The following is a 20,028-nucleotide window of genomic DNA, read 5'->3' as shown; positions in this document are numbered from 1 at the left end:
GAAAGATGGGAGAGACAAAGTCTCACTATGTAGCCTAGGGCTGGCCTCAAACTCAGATCCTTCTGACTTAGCCACCTTAAAGCTGGGATTACAATCATGCCAGCCTAATTGAACTTTTTTTTTGGCCAGTCTTGGGCTTGAGCTCAGGGCCTGAGCACTGTCCTTGGGTTTTCTCAAGGCTGGAACCCTACCAGTTGAGCCACAGCACCACTTCTAGCTTTTCTATGTATGTGGTACTGGGGAAGTGAACCCAGTTCTTCATGCATGCTAGGCAAGCACTCTACCACTAGGCCAAACTGCTAGCCCCTTAACTCTACTTTTCTTTTCTTTCTTTTTTTTTTTTTTTGCCAGTCCTGGGCTTGAGCTCAGGGCCTGAGCACTGTCCTTGGACTTTCTCAAGGCTAGAGCTCTACCACTTGAGCCTCAGCACCACTTCCGTCTTTTTTTCTATGTATGTGGTACCGAGGAATCGAACCCAGGTCTTCATGCATGCTAGGCAAGCACTTTAACCACTAGGCTAAACTCCCGGCCCCTTAACTCTACTTTTCAACTATGTGATCAACAAATGCCTCTTGAATGCTCTAAAATTCAGATTCTATGACCCAGTAATGTAAGTCTCAAAAAGTCTAAAAACTATCTTCAAGATAATTCTTATGATTAATTCTTTGATCATATTATCTCTTTCCCAGTCTTGAGAAATCAGATCAACTTTGAAGACAAAACAGCAGTGGTATAGACACTGGGCCAAAATGTCACTGGGATATTTAGTTTTAAAGCTCTCAATCCTTTCCTAACTCACTAAAACCAATAGCTTCCTGATTCACTCCTGTCACAGACCCAGGCTAGTTTAGGAAATTTGGGTCAATCTAAAAAGGGTCTGAATCTTGAGTTTGCTCCTTTAAAAAACAGCTAATCCTAGACTCTCAGTGTAGAGGTAGCATATGGCATTTATATTCCATACTCAGAAATAAAGATATTCCCTGTAAATTGTACTTACTATTGGGTCCCTCTAAATAAAATAATCGATTTGCAGTAAATTCAAAAAGTAAATTTGGGGCTGGGAGTTTGGCCTAATGGTAGAGTGCTTGCCTAGCATGCATGAAGACCTGGGTTTACTTCCCCAGTACCACATACACAGAAAGGGTTTGATTCCTTAGTACCATATACATAGAAAAAAGCTGGAAGTGGTGCTGTGGCTCAAGTGGTAGAATGCCAGCCTTGAGGAAAAAGCCCAAGGGCAGTCCTCAGGCCCTGAGTTCAAGGCCCAGGACTAGTTAAAAAAAAAAAAAAGTAAATTTGACTTTGGCTGGGAATGTAGTTAGCTCAATGGCAGAGCCCTTGCCTAGTAAGGCCCTAGGGACTACCCCTATCACTGCAAAAAGAAGGGAAGGGTTTAAAAAAAAAACAAAAACACACACACAACTTAATTTTCTGCTTTTCTTTTCCTCAAGGCTAGTGCTCTACTACTCGAGACATACCTCGAATTCTGGCCTTTGGGTAGTTTATTGGAAATAAGTGTCTCACAGATTTTCCTGTTCGGGTTGGCTTTGAACTGTGACCTCAGAGCTCAGTCTCCTAAGTAGGTAGGATTATAGGTAGGAGCCACCAGTAGCTGGTGATTACTTTTGAGTACATGCATACTAGAGGTTTTAGGGGGAGTCTAAGGCTCAAAATACTTTTCTGAAATAAAAATTGATGTTTGTAATGAGGTTGAAAGCTCCAATAAGTTTGTGCAACTAAATATTTTTAAATATGAGCAAGAAAATTTTAAACTAATGGCTACATTTTTCATGAAAAACATTTGCTGAGCAAAGTGGGTTTCAACCCATGTATTGTGTAATATACTGAGATTTATTATCCTACTAGCTCACAACTTAAACAGATTTTTTTTCTTTTTGGTCTGAGGTTTATTATTAGAAGTATCTTCCTCCCTAAAGGAGAATACATTTAGTAAAGAGGAAATTATCAGTATATTTGTTGTGGCTTTGGGTTGATCAAGTTTGAATGTGTTTTCAAAACAGGAAATCCAAAGACTCTGCAAAGGATTCCTGAGTATGTGTCAGTTTCCTAGATGGGTTTTCAACTCCCATGAAATGACATAAATAATTTGAAAGTTTTCCTTTAAATTTCTTTACCCAGCACACTAGGGGGAATAAGGAGGACTGCTTACTAATAAACACATTGAGAAAGACAAATGAAGCAAGAAGAAGAAGAAGAAGAAAGAGAAAGCCATAACAAAAGTGTAATTAAGAAAGTAAAATATTAATTACAGCTGGTCTGTGAGACAATAAATGATGAATCCAGTGTCTATGGCAATCTAACAGAATGGCCAAAAAAAAAAAAAAAAACCAAACCCAAACCCAAACCCAAACCAAACCAAACAACAAAGGGCTGGGAGCATAGCCTAGCGGTAGAGTGCTTGCCTAGCATGCACAAAGTCCTGGGTTCGATTCCTCGGTACCACATACACAGAAAAAGCCAGAAGTAGTGGGTGCTAGCTTTGAACAAAAAGTGTCCAAGGACAGTGCCCAGGCCCTGAGTTCAAGCCCCAGGTCTGGCAAAAACAAAACCAAAACCTGCAACAGTTCTTATAAATATTACCTATGTATATACTACTTTTTCTCCTGGTATATCATTTTTTTGAAATTGGACCTGAATAAGCACTAGCTGCAGGGCCGGGAGTTTGGCCTAGTGGTTAAAGTGCTTGCCTAGCATGCATGAAGACCCGGGTTCGATTCCTCGGTACCACATACATAGAAAAAATCCGGAAGTGGTGCTGCTGAGGCTCAAGTGGTAGAGCTCTAGCCTTGAGAAAGTCCAAGGACAGTGCTCAGGCCCTGAGCTCAAGCCCAGGACTGGCAAAAAAAAAAAAAAAAAAAGCACTAGCTGCAGTACCATAAACTTTTTTTTTTTTTTTTGCCAGTCCTGGGGCTTGAACTCGGGGCCCAAGCACTGTCCTTGGGCTTTTTTCTCAAGGCTAGAGCCCTGCCACTTGAACCATGGCACCACTTCTGGCTTTTCTATGTATGTGGTACCTAGGACTCAAACCCAGGTTTCTGTGCATGTTAGGCAAGCACTCTACCACTAGGCCAAACTCCCGGCCCCCCATAAAATCTTAAAGTAATATGCAGACATATTGATATGCACATACAAGTCTCCACCTTGTAACACTGATGATATCTGGAATGTCAGAGCAGTAGAGGTTTCATAGCCTCAGGGTGCACGGATTCATCCAGTCCATTGATTCTTGATATCTACAAGCACCAAAGGCTATCACTTGCCCAGTTAACTGGTTTCTAACCTTGGAACACTGGCATGACAAGTTCTACGAGGCTGCAGACAAGCACTCGCAGCACCTCAGCTCCAAGGAGCCTGCCCACAGCCACGGTCCATCATGGCTCTCCTCTGGAGGCACCTGTGGAGGGGGCCCAGATCCTTTGATCCATTTACACTCCTTTATATCATCTAACAATTGGTACCAAAGAAAACCACGGCAGCTCCGGTTGTGGAAGATCTGTGGTTACTTTTGACCTTGTATCTCTTGGTACAAATACTCACGTAATAAATATTTAATAATAACAATCATGACTCATTTGAGAGCTCAGCCTCAAGGGCTCAGGAGGTCTGTTGCTAATCTCAACCAGCATGATTGATGGGAAGTAAATGATCTATGACGTGGCCAAAGTGAATAAAAGTACATACAGGATGCTTCTACTTAGGGCTTTTTTTGGTCAAGAAAGAAATAAACAAGTTAAAAAGAAACAACATTTTTCTCTTGACTTAAAGTCTATGTAACTTGGGGGTGGGGGAAGTTCCAGCAAACCCCACAGAGTCAAACCAAACCCAATTACCCAAGCTTAGCTGCGCAATCTGAGTGTAACCACATCAAGTGAGCCTGGTCCGCTGCAAAACATCATTTAAACTGGAGCCTCTGACTTATTGTTCTCTCACTGCCCTAGAGCAATTTTGTTTTGAAGAGCACAGAACACCCTGTTCTGAATGTGGCTGGCACATGAACTCGATGTGCTGACAGCAATTTGTACTCCGATTAAAATAGGGGGAGAAAAGGAAAGAGTGCACAGCAGCAACAAAGACTGGAATGCAAGAACCCCAAAACTGCACAATTTGTATTTTAGGAAGCAAAACTGAGAAAGAGGCTGTATAACTTAAAAAAAAAAAAAAGTGCTGTAAATGCTCCAGCCTAAAGACGTTAGCTCTGGTAAGTGTTTTTCCCTTTTCTAATTATAGTAGTTGGTGTCTGATAGCTTTGCACTCATTCCCAAAACAATTACTGGGTCATAGGGATCTGGATGGGAATGCTGTAATGGGCATTACTACTGGACAAGACTGGTCATTTGGTGAGAGAAAACCAGGTTCAACAGGTTACTCCCACTCTGCCAACGTCTCCTCTGCTGCCTAATCCCTGCCAAACATTTCCTCTTTGTGTCTCCTGCCTAAGGAAGCACAGCTTCTGAGAGAGTAGGATATTCTCTATATTTTGTGCTGCTACTGGGACTTAAACTCAGGGCATGAGCACTGGTCCCTTAGCTTTTTCGCTTGGGGTTAGTGTTCTACCACTTGAGCAACAGCTCCACTTCCAGGAGTGGCATCTTAATGATTCTCTGAAAAGGTAATGAGACTTAGATACTGAGGGATACTTCTAATGGAGGGCAGACAGGTAACCTGGCCACGGAGATAGAAGAACATTTTTGCAAGTGATTTCTACTCTGTGGTCTAAACAGGAAGCATATATTCAGCAGATAAATTCTTCACCAACACAGACTGCTTTTGCCTTCCCAGCAGTTTGGATCAAGCCAGACCTATTCTGTCTACTGAACTGATCCATCCTGCCACTTAAACCGATATGACTTTGGAAGTTAAATGCTGACTCTCAGTTTTTTCATCTGTAGAACAGAGAACACTAGCTAACTCATAATTATTGAGAGGATTAAGTTAGAAACTCAGAGTTTAGGGACATAGCTTAGTAGTAGAGTACTCAACTACTCAGGCATGAGATCAATCTGTAGCACCACAATAAGTAAATATATAAGATTTAATTCATGCTAAATTAAAGCCTTAGCTAAGTTGAAGTTTTAGCACTGAATATATCATTCATTCATCCATTGGGAGTCTACCATGCACAAACACTGTTAAGTATGGATATTGGGATATACTCAATGTTAGTTATGATTATTGTCCTGTTATTAGTATTAAGGCATACCAGACTGAGCATGTTTTAGAAGTCTGCATAATTTCAAAACTTGATTACAGTAGCTAATAATAAGGTAATCTCTTTGTACATTACACAGTGCCCACCACATATTTCAAGATGAAAAAGTAGATAATTATTTAATGACCAATCTGAAAATAAAGTATTAAGAGTGATAATTTATAGGAATTTTCCTTTTTATTTTTTATTCTATTAGCATTCCTATTTTAATCAATCCCAAGCGGCTATTAAAATACATTACTGAAAAGGAGCTTTTGTTTTATAATACTATCTTGATCTATTGCTTGTTTTTGTTGTTTTTTTTTTTGGAACAAAAAGCACTATTTTCAGCTAGACACTGTGGTTCACATAATCCTAATCAAGAGGTTGAGATCTCAAGATTATAGTTTGAAACCAACCTGGGCAGGAAAGTTCACAGGACTCTTATTAAGCACTAAAGAGCCAGAAGTAGAGCAGTGGTTAAGTGGTAGAACACTAGCAAAAATGCTCAGGTTAGCACCTAAGCTCTGCATTCAAGCTCCTAGACTGGCACAAAAAACAAAAACAAAACAAAGCCCCCACTAATTTCCACTAAAACTGTACTCTACTTTGCAAATAACTTTTTAGAAGGAGCAACTTAAATCTAAAATATTTGAAAGAATAGGATATTTTACACTAAGTCTATATGTTATTTTGTAAAAACACAATAATAGTATCTATAATTTGCTTTCTTCTTGGAGTTATTTGCCAGGACATCCACAGATACTTCAAACATAGCCAGGGTGTGGGGGAAAAAAGGCAGGGTGGGAGAAGAGAAGGAAGGAAAAAAAACTTTAGGGAGCAGAGCTTTGGCTCAAAGTGGTAGAGCACCAGCCTTGAGCAAAAGAGCTCAGGGACAGCATCCAGGCCCTGAGTTCAACTTTCACAACACACACACACACACACACAACACACACACACACACACACACACACACACACACACACACAGAGCAAACTATGACAAGAACAATAAAAGCCAAAACTAGTTCTAGAAGAGCTCAATATGAACATATATGGAGTCTTCTTGCCTCTACTTTTGATTTTTGGTTTGTTTTTGCTTTTGCTGGTTTTTTTTTTTGGGGGGGGGGGCGTGCTAGTCCTGGAGCTTGAATTCAGGATCTGAGCACTGTCCTTGGGCTTGAGCCACAGCACTACTTCCAGCTTTTTTTTTTTTTTCTTTTTCTTTTTTTTTTTGCCTGTCCTGGGCTTAAGCCCAAGCTAGAGCTCTACCACTTGAGCCTCACCACCACTTCTGGCTTTTTCTACGTATGTGGTACCAAGGAATGGAACCCAGGTCTTCGTGCATGCTAGGCAAGCACTCTACCACTAGGCCAAACTCCCGGCCCTTCCAGCTTTTTTTCTATGTATGTGGTACTGAGGAATCAAACCCCAGTGTTAGTGCATGCTAGGCAAGCACTCTACCACCAGTCCAAACTCCCTGTCAGCTTTTGCTGTTTTAGAGTATATAGGTAAGTTTTTGCTGTCAACATTTTCATTGTATCTGACTTTCTGCCTTTCATAGGAGACTTTCATCTGTATTATTATTATTTTTTTTGGTAGGTCATGGGGCTTGAACTTGGCCTGGGTTCTGTCCTGAGCTCTTCAGCTCAAGGCTACCCGTCCTATCCTTGAGCCAAGGCCCAACGCCCTGTTTTCTATAAGTTAAATGGAGATAAGAGTCTCAGGTCCCTTTGTGGCTGGGCTGGCTTTGAACCTTGATCCTCAGATCTTGGCCTCCAGAGTAGCTGGGATTTTTTTTTTTTAATAGTCTTGGAGCTTGATCTGGGGGCCTGAGCACCGTCCTTGGGCTTTCTCAAGGCTAGAGCTCTGCCACTTGAGCCATGGCATCATTTCCAGCTTTTTCTATGTATGTGGTACTGAGGAATTGAACCCAGATCTTTGTGCAAGCTAGGTAAGCACTCTTCCACTAGGCCTCACTCCTGGCCCTCATCTGTATTTTTTTAAGGATATAATTAGTTTTATTTGCTTCACGTTTCCTATGCAGTTGTTATCCTGTTTTTGGTTTTTGTTTTTTTTTTCTCATATTCTTTTTTTTTGGGGGGGGGGGAGAGATGGGACTTGAACTCTAAGCCTGGGTGCTCTTCCTGAGCTCTTCAGTTCAAGGTTAGTTCTCTACCACTGAGCCACAGCACCACTTCTGGCTTTCTGGTTGTTAAACTGGAAATAAGAGTCTCAGGGATTTTAGTGCCCAGGCTGGTTTTGAATCTCGATGTTCAGGTCTTAGCCCACTGGATTATTGGAATAAGCCACTGGCACCTAGCCAGCTTTTTTGCTGAATTATAAAGTTTTCCTTATCCCTATATTTTCCCACTCTACACTAAGTGGTATGAAAGTTCTGAGTCCTATCTTCACTAACACTTCTCATTAAATTTTTAAGAAACTATGTAAATGTATGCATATACTAAAATCAACAGGGTTCAAAACCAGCCCAGGGAGGAAAGTCTGTGAGACTTCTCTCTATTGACCGGCAAAAAGCTAGAAGGCTTGGCTCAATCAGTAGAACATCAGGTTTTTTTTTTTTTAATTATCTTTAAGTAACTGTACAAAGAAGTTTCCATTCAACAAAGAACACCAGCTTTGAACAATGAAAAAAAAAAAGCTGCCAGATGAGATCAAGGGGCCCTGAGTTCAAGCCCTAGTATCAGCATACACACATATACACACAAGCCAGGTGTTAATGGCTGACACCTATATTCTTAGCGCATTAGAAGTGAAAGTAAGGAGGAGAGTAGTTTGAGGCCAACTCAGGGAAAAAGTCATGAGACCATCATCCCAATCAAAAAAAAAAAAAAAAAAAAAAGCTTGGTTCAGTGGTGTATGCCTATCACCTCAGCCCTGTGGAAAGAAGCCTGAGTAGGATCAAGGTCAAATTGGACTAGAAAAAGCAAGATCCTTTCTGAAAAGTAGCTACAGCAAAAAGGGTGGTGGTGTAGCTCAAGTAGTAGAGGGCCTATACTACCAAGTGCAAGGTCTTTTGAATTTAAACCCCAGTAATGAGAAAAGAGAGAAAAAGAGAGACAGACAGATGGAATAATGGGAGGGAATGATCCAATGATACTTTCTTTGCTTTTTAAAATTTTGGGTTTTTTTTTTGTTTGTTTTGTTTTCCTTGTATGTGGTACTGAGGAATTTAACCTGGGTCTTCATGCATTCTAGGCAAGCACTCCACCACTAGGCCAAACTCTCAGCCCAATGACACTTTATGTTTTCATTCTCTAGCCCAAAAGTTCTAACACTGGGAGTCTTCTGAAGTTGATACCTTTCATATTTTGCTACCTGGCCTTACTAGCTTACTGGCTTTAGCTCTGGAGCCAGACAGACCCTAGGTTGTAGTTTTTAGTCCTTGGTTACACACTAGAATCACTCAGGGAGTCTAAAAAAACAAAAACAAAAACAAAAAACACTTGCCTAGTGGCAGAGTGTTTGCTTAGCATGCACCCACACCGGGTTTGATTCCTCAGTACCACATACATAAAAAAAGCCAGGAGTGGTGCTGTGGCTCAAGTGGTAGAGCTCTAGCCTTGAGAAAGCCCAAGGACAGTGCTCAGGTCCTGAATTCAAGCCCCAGGACTGGCAAAGAAAGAAAGAAAGAAAAGAGAGAGAGAGAGAGAGAGAGAGAGAGAGAGAGAGAGAGAGAGAGAGAGAGAGAGAGAGAGAGAGAAAGAGAGAGAGGGAGAGAGAGAGAGAATGGTTGCCTACAATTCTACCCTTTGAGGTTTTCATTTAACATGTTTAATGCCTGGGCAACAGTGTTTTTAAAAGCTCCCCATGTAATTCTAATTCAGCTAAAGCTGGGAACTACTGCAGTGGATGTTAACTGTCCCAGCTGTCCCATATTGTTCTAGAACAATCCTGATGATTGCCCCATAGCCTGCTTTGGCTCCCTTGCACCAGCTAATTGTGAGCTTGGAGTTCTGCCCAAGCTTGTTGAGAAGAACACTATGTACCTCTACAGAGGTCTTCTCTACACCTGTTTTGGGTTGGGTTTGCTGAAATTAGTTTCCAGCAGGCCAATTTCATCTACTTTACACGTTCCAGAAATTCTTCACCATTCTGGTTCCATTTTCCTCTTTACAAAAACAGCCTCCCTAATTCTACTTATCATTTCAGAAAGTTTCAAAGGGGAAGGAGATTCTCCCACAATCTGAACCTGTGATATTCTTTGAAACTACAGCTACTGTCTTCATCCTCTGCATTCCAAGGGAGCTTCAAATCCTGAGAATGTCCTTCCTGCCCAGCCAGCATGTGAAGGCCACTTATAACCACTAACAGCCACAATCAGACTTACGCCTACCTATTCAGAGCCTCGTGCCAGACTCACTCTTTCCTAAGACAATGAAGTTTAAGTGGCCATGGAGCCACTACTGGCAATTAAATGAAAGTACAATGACTAAAGTATCACCATCCTAATCATGACAATTAGAGCACCTCAGAACACTGTGACTGAACACCTTTTACCATAGGAAAAGGACAACACTGAATAAAAATTACAAGATCATCATCTTACTTGACACAAAAAAAGCACAATGAAACATAATCTAAAATTCATTGCAAATATGAGATTTGTGATACACAGCGGAAAAATCAAAATACCTGAAAAATACATCTCGTCAAGCTAATTTATCTCTTCCATACAAGGGAAAAATTATAAAAAGAAAGCAAAAGATTACAACGTGGTAAAAGCTTTTTAATTCAAGACATAGTACTCTTCAAAAAACAAAACCCTGGAAAAATAACATTTAAATCAGATTGTTATAAGCAGATGTGAAATTAAGGTGAAGACTGTTTCTACAGATAAATTAACCATGGATTAGATGTATGAAAGATGAATCAAGGATTCCCGTTTTGTTGTTTTTCATTGCTGGTAGTAGGGCTTGAACTCAAGGCCTGAAGTTCTTGCTTTGCCTTTTCATTTTTACAATGTAAGCCAAACCTATGCTTGTAGCTTTTTGAAGGTTAATTGGAGATAACAGTCTCTTGGATTTGTCTGCCTTATCTGGCTTTGAGCAGAAATCTTCAGATTGTACCCTCTGGAGTAGCTAGGATCACATAAATGAGCCACCACTAACTAGTTAAAGATTCCCTTTTAAAAAGCCATTAAGGAGGCTGGGATGTAGCTCAGTGGCAAAGCGTTTGCCAACCAAGTGCAACATCCTGGGTTCAATCCCCAGTACCAAAAAAGAAAAGACAAAAATAATACAGTTAAAAAAAAATCTACTAAGGGGCGGGCGAGGTGGCTCATGCCTGTAGTCCTAGCTACTAAGGAGGCTGAGATCTGAGGATTGAAGTTCAAAGCCAGCCCAGGTACTAAAGAACTAATCTCCAATTAGTTACTAGAAAATGGGAAGTGGGGCTGTGGCTCAAGGGGTAGGGTGGTAGCTTTGAGCTGAAGAGCTTAGCAGTACCCAGACCCAGAGTCCAAGCACCATGCTCAAAAAAAAAAAAAAATCCATTAAGGGACTGAGAATGCAGCTTAGTGGTATAATGCTTTCTTGGCATGCATGAAGCCCTGGGTTCTATTCCTCAGTACCATATAAACAGAATAAGCTGGAAGTGGCACTGTGTCTCAAGTGGTAGAATGCCAGCCTTGAGCAAACAAAGCTCCAGGACAGTGCCTAAGTCCTGAAAAAGAAATTAAACAATGCCCATATGTAAGACACCTTCCTTTGTAATGGATCATAATTTATATGGGAAAAGAGTATTTACATTTGAGAAAACTATGTGTTCAAGGTTGTCTTGTATGTTACCTACAGACAAAATAATAGGTAAAGCTGGAGACAGTGGCACAAGCCTACAATACTACTTGAGAAAGTGAGACCAAGGACTGCAGTTCCAGGTTAGCCTAGGCAAAAACAAAACAAAACAAAAAAGTAGCCCAAGAGGTTACATCTAATGGCTGGGTGTGGTGCCACACCTGTCAGCTCCCAGCCACATAAGGAAGTAGGATTTCATAAATCAAGATTCTCAAAGAGTATTTGCTTGCCTAGCAATCCCAAGGTGCAGAGCTCATTCTCCAGCACAACAAAACAGTAATTCCAAGATTTAAAACTCAAGCCTGTCATTTCCAAAGCCTGTGTGTCCCTTCTACTTAGTACTACATTGAAATGCTTCTGTATCTCTAACATTCGGGATAATGAATTCTGGTGATCAGTCAATTCTTCTGTCACTCTACATCTGGCTGTTGTTCTACATTTCAAACCTGGTTTTGAATCACAGAGTATGGACAACACCATGAAAAGAAACCTGTCCCATATGAACTAAGACTTCAAAAGTAACAAGGTGTTCAACTGGACAATGGTGGCTCATGCCTGTAATTCTAGCTACCAAAAAGTCTGAGATCTGAGGATCACTGCTCCAAGTCAACCTAAGTAGGAAAGTCCATGTGACTCTTACCTCCAAATTAACCACCAAAGAGCTAGAAGTGAAGGTAGGGCCCAAGTGGTAGCGTGCCAGCCTTGAGTGAAAAAGCTAAGGGTGAGTTTGAGGTCTGAATTTAAATCCCAGTACCAGCACAAAAACAAAATAACATCAACAAAAACTAACAAGGTCCTCCTGGTTGAGTATAGGGATAATCTTTAAGCAACTTCTGTCCACTTCCTCCACAGCACTAACTTGTTTACAAGAAGGAAGGCAAGATACCTTTAGCTTGCTGGGGAAGTGGCTCATGGCTGTAGTTCTACTCAGGAGGCTGAGATCTGAGGATCGAGGTTCAAAGCCAGCCCGGCACTAAAGACTGTGAGATTCTTATCTCCAATTAAGCACTAGAAAATGGGAAGTGGGGGGCCGGGAGTTTAGCCTAGTGGTAGAGTGCTTGCCTAGCATGCACGAAGACCGGGGTTCTATTCCTCGGTACCACATAGATAGAAAAAAGCCAGAAAGGTGCTGAGGCTCAAGTGGTAGAGCTCTAGCCTTGAGAAGAAGAACCCAAGGACAGTGCTCAGGCCCTGAGTCCAAGCCCAGGACTGGTAAAAAAAAAAAAAAAAAAAGAAAGAAAGAAAGAAAGAAAGAAAGAAAGAAAAGAAAAAAGAAAAAAAGAAAAAGAAAAGAAAATAGGAAGTGGGGCTGAGGTTCAAGGGGGTAGGGTGGTAGCCTTGAGCTGAAGAGCTCCGGGACAGCACCCAGGCCCAGAGTTCAAGTCCCATGACCCCCCCCCCACAAAAGATCCCTTTATAAATAAAAATACATTTCCATAAAATTGATTTGCTCCCCTCAAATCAATTAGTACTTCTGAAGAAAAAGTAAATTATTTATTCTCAAATCTCCTAGGTGAGTACATTATAATAAGGTGATAAACAGAAGACTACTTACTGCTCTTTCTTAAAATATTTGGACTCAAGAAAAAATATAAAATTAGGGCCTGGAGTTTGGCCAAGTGGTAGAATGCTTGCCTAGCATGCACCAAAACCCAAGACTCAGATTTGATTCCTCGGTACCACATACATAGTAAAAGCCGGAAGTGGTGTTGTGGTTCAAATGGTAGAGCTCTAGCCTTGAGAAAGCCCAAGGAGAGGGCCCAGGACTGGCAAAAAAAAAAAAAAAAAAGAGAGAGAGAAAAAGAAAGAAAGAAAGAAAGAACAAGAAAGAAAGAAAGAAAGAAAGAAAGAACAAGAAAGAAAGAAAGAAAGAAAGAAAGAAAGAAAGAAAGAAGGAAAGAAAGAAAGAAAGGTTGATTATATAAGTGATTATTTAAATATGACTTGAAAATGCCATCCCCAGCTGGGTACCAGAAGATCGCAGTTCAAAGCCAGTCTGGACTTGAAAGTTCATGAGACTCTTATCTCCAATTAACCACAAGAAAATTGGAAATGGGGGAAGTGGGGCTGTGGCTCAAGGAGTAGAGAGTGGCCTTAAGCTGAAGAGTTCAGGGACAGCGCTTAAGCCCAGGGTTCAAGCCCCATGACTGACTAGAGTGCCTGTCTAGAAATCATGAAGACCCAGGTTCAATTCTTCGATACCACACACATAGAAAAAAGCTGGAAGTGGTCCTGAGGTTCAAATGGTAGAGCTCTAGCCTTGAGAAGCCCAAGGGCAGTGCTCAGGCCCTGAGTTCAAGCCCCATGACTGGCAAAAAAAAAAAAAAAGTTATTTCAAACCAGAAAGTTAGGAAATGACTCATAGTGAGTTTACCACCAAAACACAAACTTAAGTCTACCCCAAAGTCATCTATCTGCATGATAATAATTTTATGGTATTATGTACAAATTGGAGAAGTTTTCTTCTCAGTCAATAAGATCTTCCAGTTCAAAGACAAAAATTATTGAATATAGGGGAGTTCTCAGAGCATATTAAGAAAATCTGATTTTTAGGTTTGAAAACTTTCAGAATGAATATTAAAACACTATATATATATATATGCACATGTGCTTGCAAATGCCTGTTAATAAAGATAATCTTGAATAAATTTTATAAGAATTCAAATTCTATCAAAGATTTCTAGGGCAAACAGAACCTTAGAAACCAAAAAGTCAATTTAGTAACTCTGAGACCTTAAGCAGTTAATATATCTCTGAACTTTCCTCACTTGGGGATTATCTTATCTTGTAAGGTTATTATAGGAAATAAATGAGTACATAAGGCTAGTAAAGAGAGTTGTTGGTACCCTATAGTAAAAGAAATTCTTAGTTAAAGGGGACTATTTTTCATTCATTTTTTATATTATACAGGCTACTAGGTATTAGACACACATGTATTAAATTATTATTTACTAAATGAAGCTGCTAAGAAATGAATGTTGAATCTGAAACTATTTTGAGATATATCCAATATATTTGTTTCCTAGATAGTATGAAGACTGAACTCAAGGATTTGTGCATTCTCTGTCTTGAATGATGCTCCCAGATCTTTTTGCCTTTGCTATTTTTCAAATAGGGTCTCACTTGTATGCCCAGCCTGGCCTGCACTATGACCCAGCATTTACTTCCTCCACAGCTAGGATGTCCAGCTATTGATTGAGACAGGGTGGCTTTGAACTCTGATCTTCCCAATCATGAGCTCCTCAGTAGCTAGGATTATAGGTGTGAGTTACTGGCATCTGCTAAGCTAGTGAGACCTCATCTCAACAAACTGGATATGGGACACATCTGTATTCCCAAACACATGAGAGGCAAAAATAGAGGATTATGGTCTAAGATCGTCCCAAAGCAAAATCAAGAGACTATCCAAGAGAATTTTAAAAAGCAAAAATGGGGAAGTGGCAAAAGTGGCGGAGTGTATACCTAAGAAACAAAGGCCCGTTCAAAACTCAGAAAGGCCTATTTTTTTTTTCTGCCAGTCTTGAGCTTTCTCAAGGTCAGAGCTCTACCACTTGAGCCACAGTACCACTTTCAGCTTTTTCTATGTATGTGGTACTGAGGAATCAAACCTGGGTCTTGGTGCATGCTAGGTAAGCCCTCTACCACTTGGCTAAACTCCTGGCCCCACAGAAACTAAAATAAAGAGTTCACTGGGCGCAGTGACACGATGGTTCAAGCCTGTAATCCTAGCTACTCAGAAGGTTGAGATCTGAGGATCAAGGTTCAAAGCCAGCCTGGGCACAAAAGAACCTGAAACTCTTATTTCCAATTAACCCCTAGAAGACGGAAGTGGGGATTAGCTCAAGGGTAAGGCGGTAGCCTTGAGCTGAAGAGCTCAGGGACAGCTCCCAGGCTGAGTTCAAGCCCCACGACCCACAAAAAAAAAAAGAGTCCAAGCCAGGCTTGATCTCAAGTTTGAATTCATAGTCCCAGCTATATGGATAGGTGTAGATAGGAGGGTTGTGGTCTGAGATTGGTTCCAGGCAAAAAGCTCAAACTCTTATCTGAAAAAATAAAAGCAAAAATTGCTGGAGGCATGGCAAAAGAGTTATTTGTACAGAAAGAAGAGCTGAGATATATAACAGCCCCAGTCTGGAAGCAGGAAATGGGGTATCAGGCCACGTTTCCTAGACAGGAAGGCAGAGTTGGACTTCTTGGTTTCTAAAGTTCCGTTGACCCTAGAAATCCTTGATAGGATTTAAATGTTTACGGAGGTCATAGGAATCATTCAACCACTGGCACCTGGTCTCAGTGTGTTTTGTTTCTATGTATAGATTTTAAAATAGAATTTCCATTTCATTTACATAAAGGAACTCAACTTCTAAGGGCCAATTCCCTCTGCAGATATACTTACTTTCTACTGTTGCTCCTTCGTTTGGGTTGGAGTATCCCTCACCTTTTCTCTTGATTCTACGGATAATGCCTGCATCTTCAAATAAGTCCTCTCCTTTGAAATCAAGAAGCTCAATCTAGAAAGGAAAGGGACTTAACTGAGAAAAGATCAAAGCCAATTTAACACATGCAAAGGCAAAGACAACTGGCTGATTCTCTGCTTGCTTTTTTTTTTTTTTTTTGCCAGTCCTGGGCTTGAGCTCAGAGCCTGAGCACTGTCCTTGGACTTTCCTAAGGCTAGAGCTCTACCACTTGAGCCTCAGCACCACTTCCGGCTTTTTTTCTATATGTGGTACAGAGGAATCGAACCCGGGTCTTCATGCATGCTAGGCAAGCACTTTAACCACTAGGCCAAACTCCCGGCCCTCTCTGCTCATTTTATGAAATGGAATTCTATTTTAAAACACGTCTATCTGTGCGTCTTCATTACTGAAAAGGGAGATAAAAGAACATTGCACTTTTCAATACTTGGAAACAAGTTAGTATAATGATAACATCTAGGATACATCCTGTGGGGCTGCAGTGCAAAGATGGACAGGAAATACTAGGAACACTGCTCTGTAGACAAAAAGACGGCATTACAAGAAGTTGGCCCAGAATTATTTTGTCTGAGTCTGAGACCACTTCTTTTTTTACCTTCATATTTTTGATGTTCCTGTCTTACAATGTGAGACTAAATCTTAGGAATTTAGCCTACAACTAACTTGTTGAGGGATAGCTCTTATCAAATATGTTTTAAGTTTTGTCAAATATGTGTACTTAATTCAACATGGAATGAACCTCAAACATCACCACCCACTGTTCCAAATGAAGAATGATATCTGTGACATTTATAAGTCTTAAAGAACATGAAAACACTTTGCTACTTTGTAGAGGCATACTTTCACATCCATCACCACCTCTTCTAGCTTGTCAATTTTGAGCATTTTATAGTAGTGACCTGGGTCCTTACTTTTAAGCCTGTATCTTTTGTTTATTTGAATAGGCCCTTTTTGTGCCAAAGACATGTTTCTAAGAAAGCACTGGCACACACCCCTTGGTCTGTGGGAAACAATTCAAGAAGCCAAGCTCCAAAGTAAATAAATTGAATCTGATTCTCAGCAGCAAACTCAAAGCTCAGGTCCTCCTTCCATTCCCCTACTCCCTTTAGTGGCAAAAAGCAAGTGCTGACAAGGCAACTGACTCCATATGCATACTTGCCTCAAAGAAGAGAGTGGCGTTGGAGGGGATCTTAGGGAGACTGCCAGCAGAGCCGTATGCATATTCTGGTTTGCACAGCAGGTGGCAGATCTCACCTTTCTTCATGGTGGCCACCCCCATGTCCCAGGCCTTGATAACTTGGCCTAACAGGAAGGAAAGGCCAGATTTTAAACTTTTGGCAAATTTAGTTTTCACAACTCAAAATTTCAGACAAATTTCAAATTCTTCACACTAGACATTCAAGTTAGGAGTGATGAGACAGCAGAGCTCAGTAAAAGCTAGACACAGAAAGGTAAGTATGATCTTTTGGAAGACAGAAGAAAACCTGTTGAGGGTGTAGTTGTACCAATGCTTCAAATACCACCAGGTTAAAGCCCTGAGAAGCGGTGTGAACCTCACTCACAAGATATCGCTGTGTTACAATTGTTGCTTATAAGTGCAGGTTTTCTAGGCAGGGATGGAAAACTCCCACTCCTTTTGCTTTTAATTTAAAGTTAGGGTCTCACTAACTTTTGCTTAGGCTAGCCTTCAGCTGTACTCTTTCTTCTTCTACCTTCTAAGCAGATGGTATTATAGACACATGCTACCAGGACCAACCAGTGTTAATTTTTTTGAACAGTAAAAGCCTGAAACAATAAGGATTGACTGGAAGGTCAGTTTAAAACAGTGCTTGAAGTGTGGAATCATACAAAACAACATATACTCACTTCATTTTAGAATTTAAAAATAAAAGCTAGATGTTGGTAGCTCACACCTTTAACTTTAGTGACTCAAGAAACTGCAATGTACATGATCATGGTACAAGGCCAGTCTGGGTAGAAAAATCAGCTAGACTCCATCTCCAATCGGCCAGCAAAAATCTGGGCTGGAGGTGTACCTCAAATGGTAGAGGACTAGCTATAAGCAAGAAAGCTGACAGTGGGAGCTTGAGTTCAAGCCCCAGTAGGTATTAACAAACTAACAGAGAAAAAACAATAAACAGCAAAAAGTAAGGTCGGAGGCATGAATCAAGTGGTAGTGTGCCAGCCTAGTAAGTGCAAGGCCCTGAGTTCAAACTGCACTATTGGAGAGAGAGAGAGAGAGAGAGAGAGAGAGAGAGAGAGAGAGAGAGAGAGAGAGAACACACCTCCTGAGGAGCTAGGATTACAAGTGTGAGCTACTGATGCAGGTTATAAGTTGATCAGTATCACCCTTTCCATCCATTTTCCCATAATTCTTTTTTTTTTTTTGCATACACACACTTTGGGATTCTTATATCTTACAAAATTACATAACTACAAACAGCACCATGTAAATAATTAAGTTTTAAATGGTTCTTAGTAAGAATCTGAGAAGGAAAGGAGTCCTTGACTCCTAGAAAGTAATGAGCTGCATGCATGTAGGCCTCAGAGTGTGTGAAGCTGGCCTAAGGCTCATGGCAAGGCTCTCACTGTCCTGCTAGATACCAACCATTTCACAAAGCACCAATACCAGTCAAGGTCATTGCACAACCATGATAAACTGAAACAAATAAAAAACTTAAAAATTGCTTTCCATGCCTGGACAAAAAACATCATTGTGAGCCCTACAAAACACCCCCCTCTTCTGGCTAATCTGAGTGAGTGCTGCTTCTGTCAGTGGCAATTCCAGCCTCACTCTACTCCAGTCAGATCTCTTCTAATACCCAAATGCAGAGTCATTCCCATCCCAATAACACCTAACCCAGGCAAAGCCCACTTCTATAAAGCTATCCACCTCAGTCCAAATTCTATCAATGGTCCTATCTAACATGCTTCCTTAGACACTCAGTGCCCAGTGTGCCTCCTCCCTCACAAGTAGGGACTCAAGAGTATGGAACTACAGCTGTGTTCCTCATGGGCTCTGACTGGAAAGCAAGGACAAGGCTGCCCAACAGGTAGTCCAGAGTGTGGAAGCATACAGGTCCATTCAGGGTATTTGCAAACAGGATGAAGCAAGGCTGTCTGGAGGTAGGTAACAGTTTCTACCACATTTCTTTAAGCTAAACCTACAGGCAGAATTACTGGGTCAGAAAAATGAACATTTTCAGAGATTCTTGATCTTAAGATCTTACTCTACTTAGTAGATAAAATACACCAAAAATATATCAAGACAACTTATTTTTATATTTGATCAGACTTTAATTTTCCTAGCTCAAACACAATGTACTTTATCAATTCCAAGAGTACTACTCCATTTTTAACAAAATACCAAATAAGAATAAGTACAAATGGCTGCTGGTGGCTCACACCTACAATCTTACAGATCTGAGGATCTCGGTTCAGAGCTAGCCTGGGCAGGAAAGCCTATGAGATTCTTATCTCTAATTAACTACCCACAGGTCAGAAGTGGAGCTATAACTCAAGTGCTAGAGCACTAGCCTTGAGCAAAAATGCCCAGGGATAGTACCCATAACCTGAGTTCAAGTCCCAGGACTGGTGCACTCATGCACAAGTGAGCACACATGTACATACGAACACACGAACACACACACACACACACACACACACACACACACACACACACACACACACACACAGTGTGCAAATGTAAAATGTAGCTAACCCTAAGTAATTTTATAACTATGCTTAATTATGGGTAATCTGGAGAGAGAATTATGAAAGGAATGACAACCTGGTATGCTGTAGTCATAAGCTGACAGGTTGAATTGAAACCCCTTTGTACAGCAAGTTAGAAAAATTTTAAAATTAAAAAAATACAAATAAGATGCTTTGAGTTTCAATATATATGTGTGTAAATTTAAAAGTTTAAAACTATACAAAGCCCAGTGTAAAAGCAATACACTATGTTTTTTCTTCTTTTTGTAGGACTATATATTTTTCTGATTTAAAAAATCATATAATGCAGGGACCAGGAATTTGGCCTAATGGTAGAGTGCTTCCTATCATGCACAAAGACCTGGGTTTTGATTCTTCGGTACCATATACACAGAAAAAGCCAGAAGCGGTGCTTTGCTCACATGGTAGAACACTAGCATTGAGGAAAGCCCAAGGATGGTGCTCAGGCCCTGGGTTCATGCCCCAGGACTGGCAAAAATCAAAAACATAAAAACCACATAATGCATTTAAAAATGTAATGGTAGTACAAAAGGGAAACAGTTGAATTTAATCATCTAAAACTTTTGTTTAGAAAAATGCCTTAGAACATTGATATTTTTTCTTCTTTGACATAAAAAATGTTTAACTTTTGTAAAACACATTGAATTTATCCTATTCATTTTTCAGCATATATCTCAGTATGGTCAAGTATTTTCACACTGTATGCATCAATCTTCACAATTTCATCATTTTGCAAATCTGAAACTTTGCTCCACTAAATACCTTCCCTTTTTCCTCTTCCCCTTTACCCTGGTTGA

The 20,028-nt window shown here is 40.5% G+C and overlaps 1 protein-coding gene and 1 long non-coding RNA gene across 2 annotated transcripts in view; one reads left to right on the top strand and one right to left on the bottom strand.

The window, feature by feature from the left end:
- The window catches only part of Fkbp5 (FKBP prolyl isomerase 5), an 84,811-nt gene that overhangs the window by 23,602 nt on the left and 41,181 nt on the right, over window positions 1-20,028 (bottom strand). The window contains exons 4-5 of the mRNA XM_090355811.1: window positions 16,656-16,798; window positions 15,418-15,532 (exon numbers count right to left, since the gene is read on the bottom strand). Of these exons, the coding sequence (XP_090211937.1) occupies window positions 15,418-15,532; window positions 16,656-16,798 (258 nt within the window). The remainder of the gene's footprint in view (window positions 1-15,417; window positions 15,533-16,655; window positions 16,799-20,028) is intronic.
- On the top strand, window positions 3,905-12,273 carry LOC150047782 (uncharacterized). Its single transcript, XR_016539292.1, has 2 exons — window positions 3,905-4,219; window positions 9,382-12,273. It is a non-coding gene; the product is annotated as an uncharacterized LOC150047782 (long non-coding RNA).

The sequence above is a fragment of the Megascapheus bottae genome, chromosome 22 (assembly GCF_031878675.1).
Source record: "Megascapheus bottae isolate mThoBot1 chromosome 22, mThoBot2.hap1, whole genome shotgun sequence".
Classification (NCBI taxonomy): Eukaryota; Metazoa; Chordata; class Mammalia; order Rodentia; family Geomyidae; genus Megascapheus; species Megascapheus bottae.
Note: the sequence above shows the minus strand (reverse complement) of the source record. Positions and strands in the feature narration are given on the sequence as shown.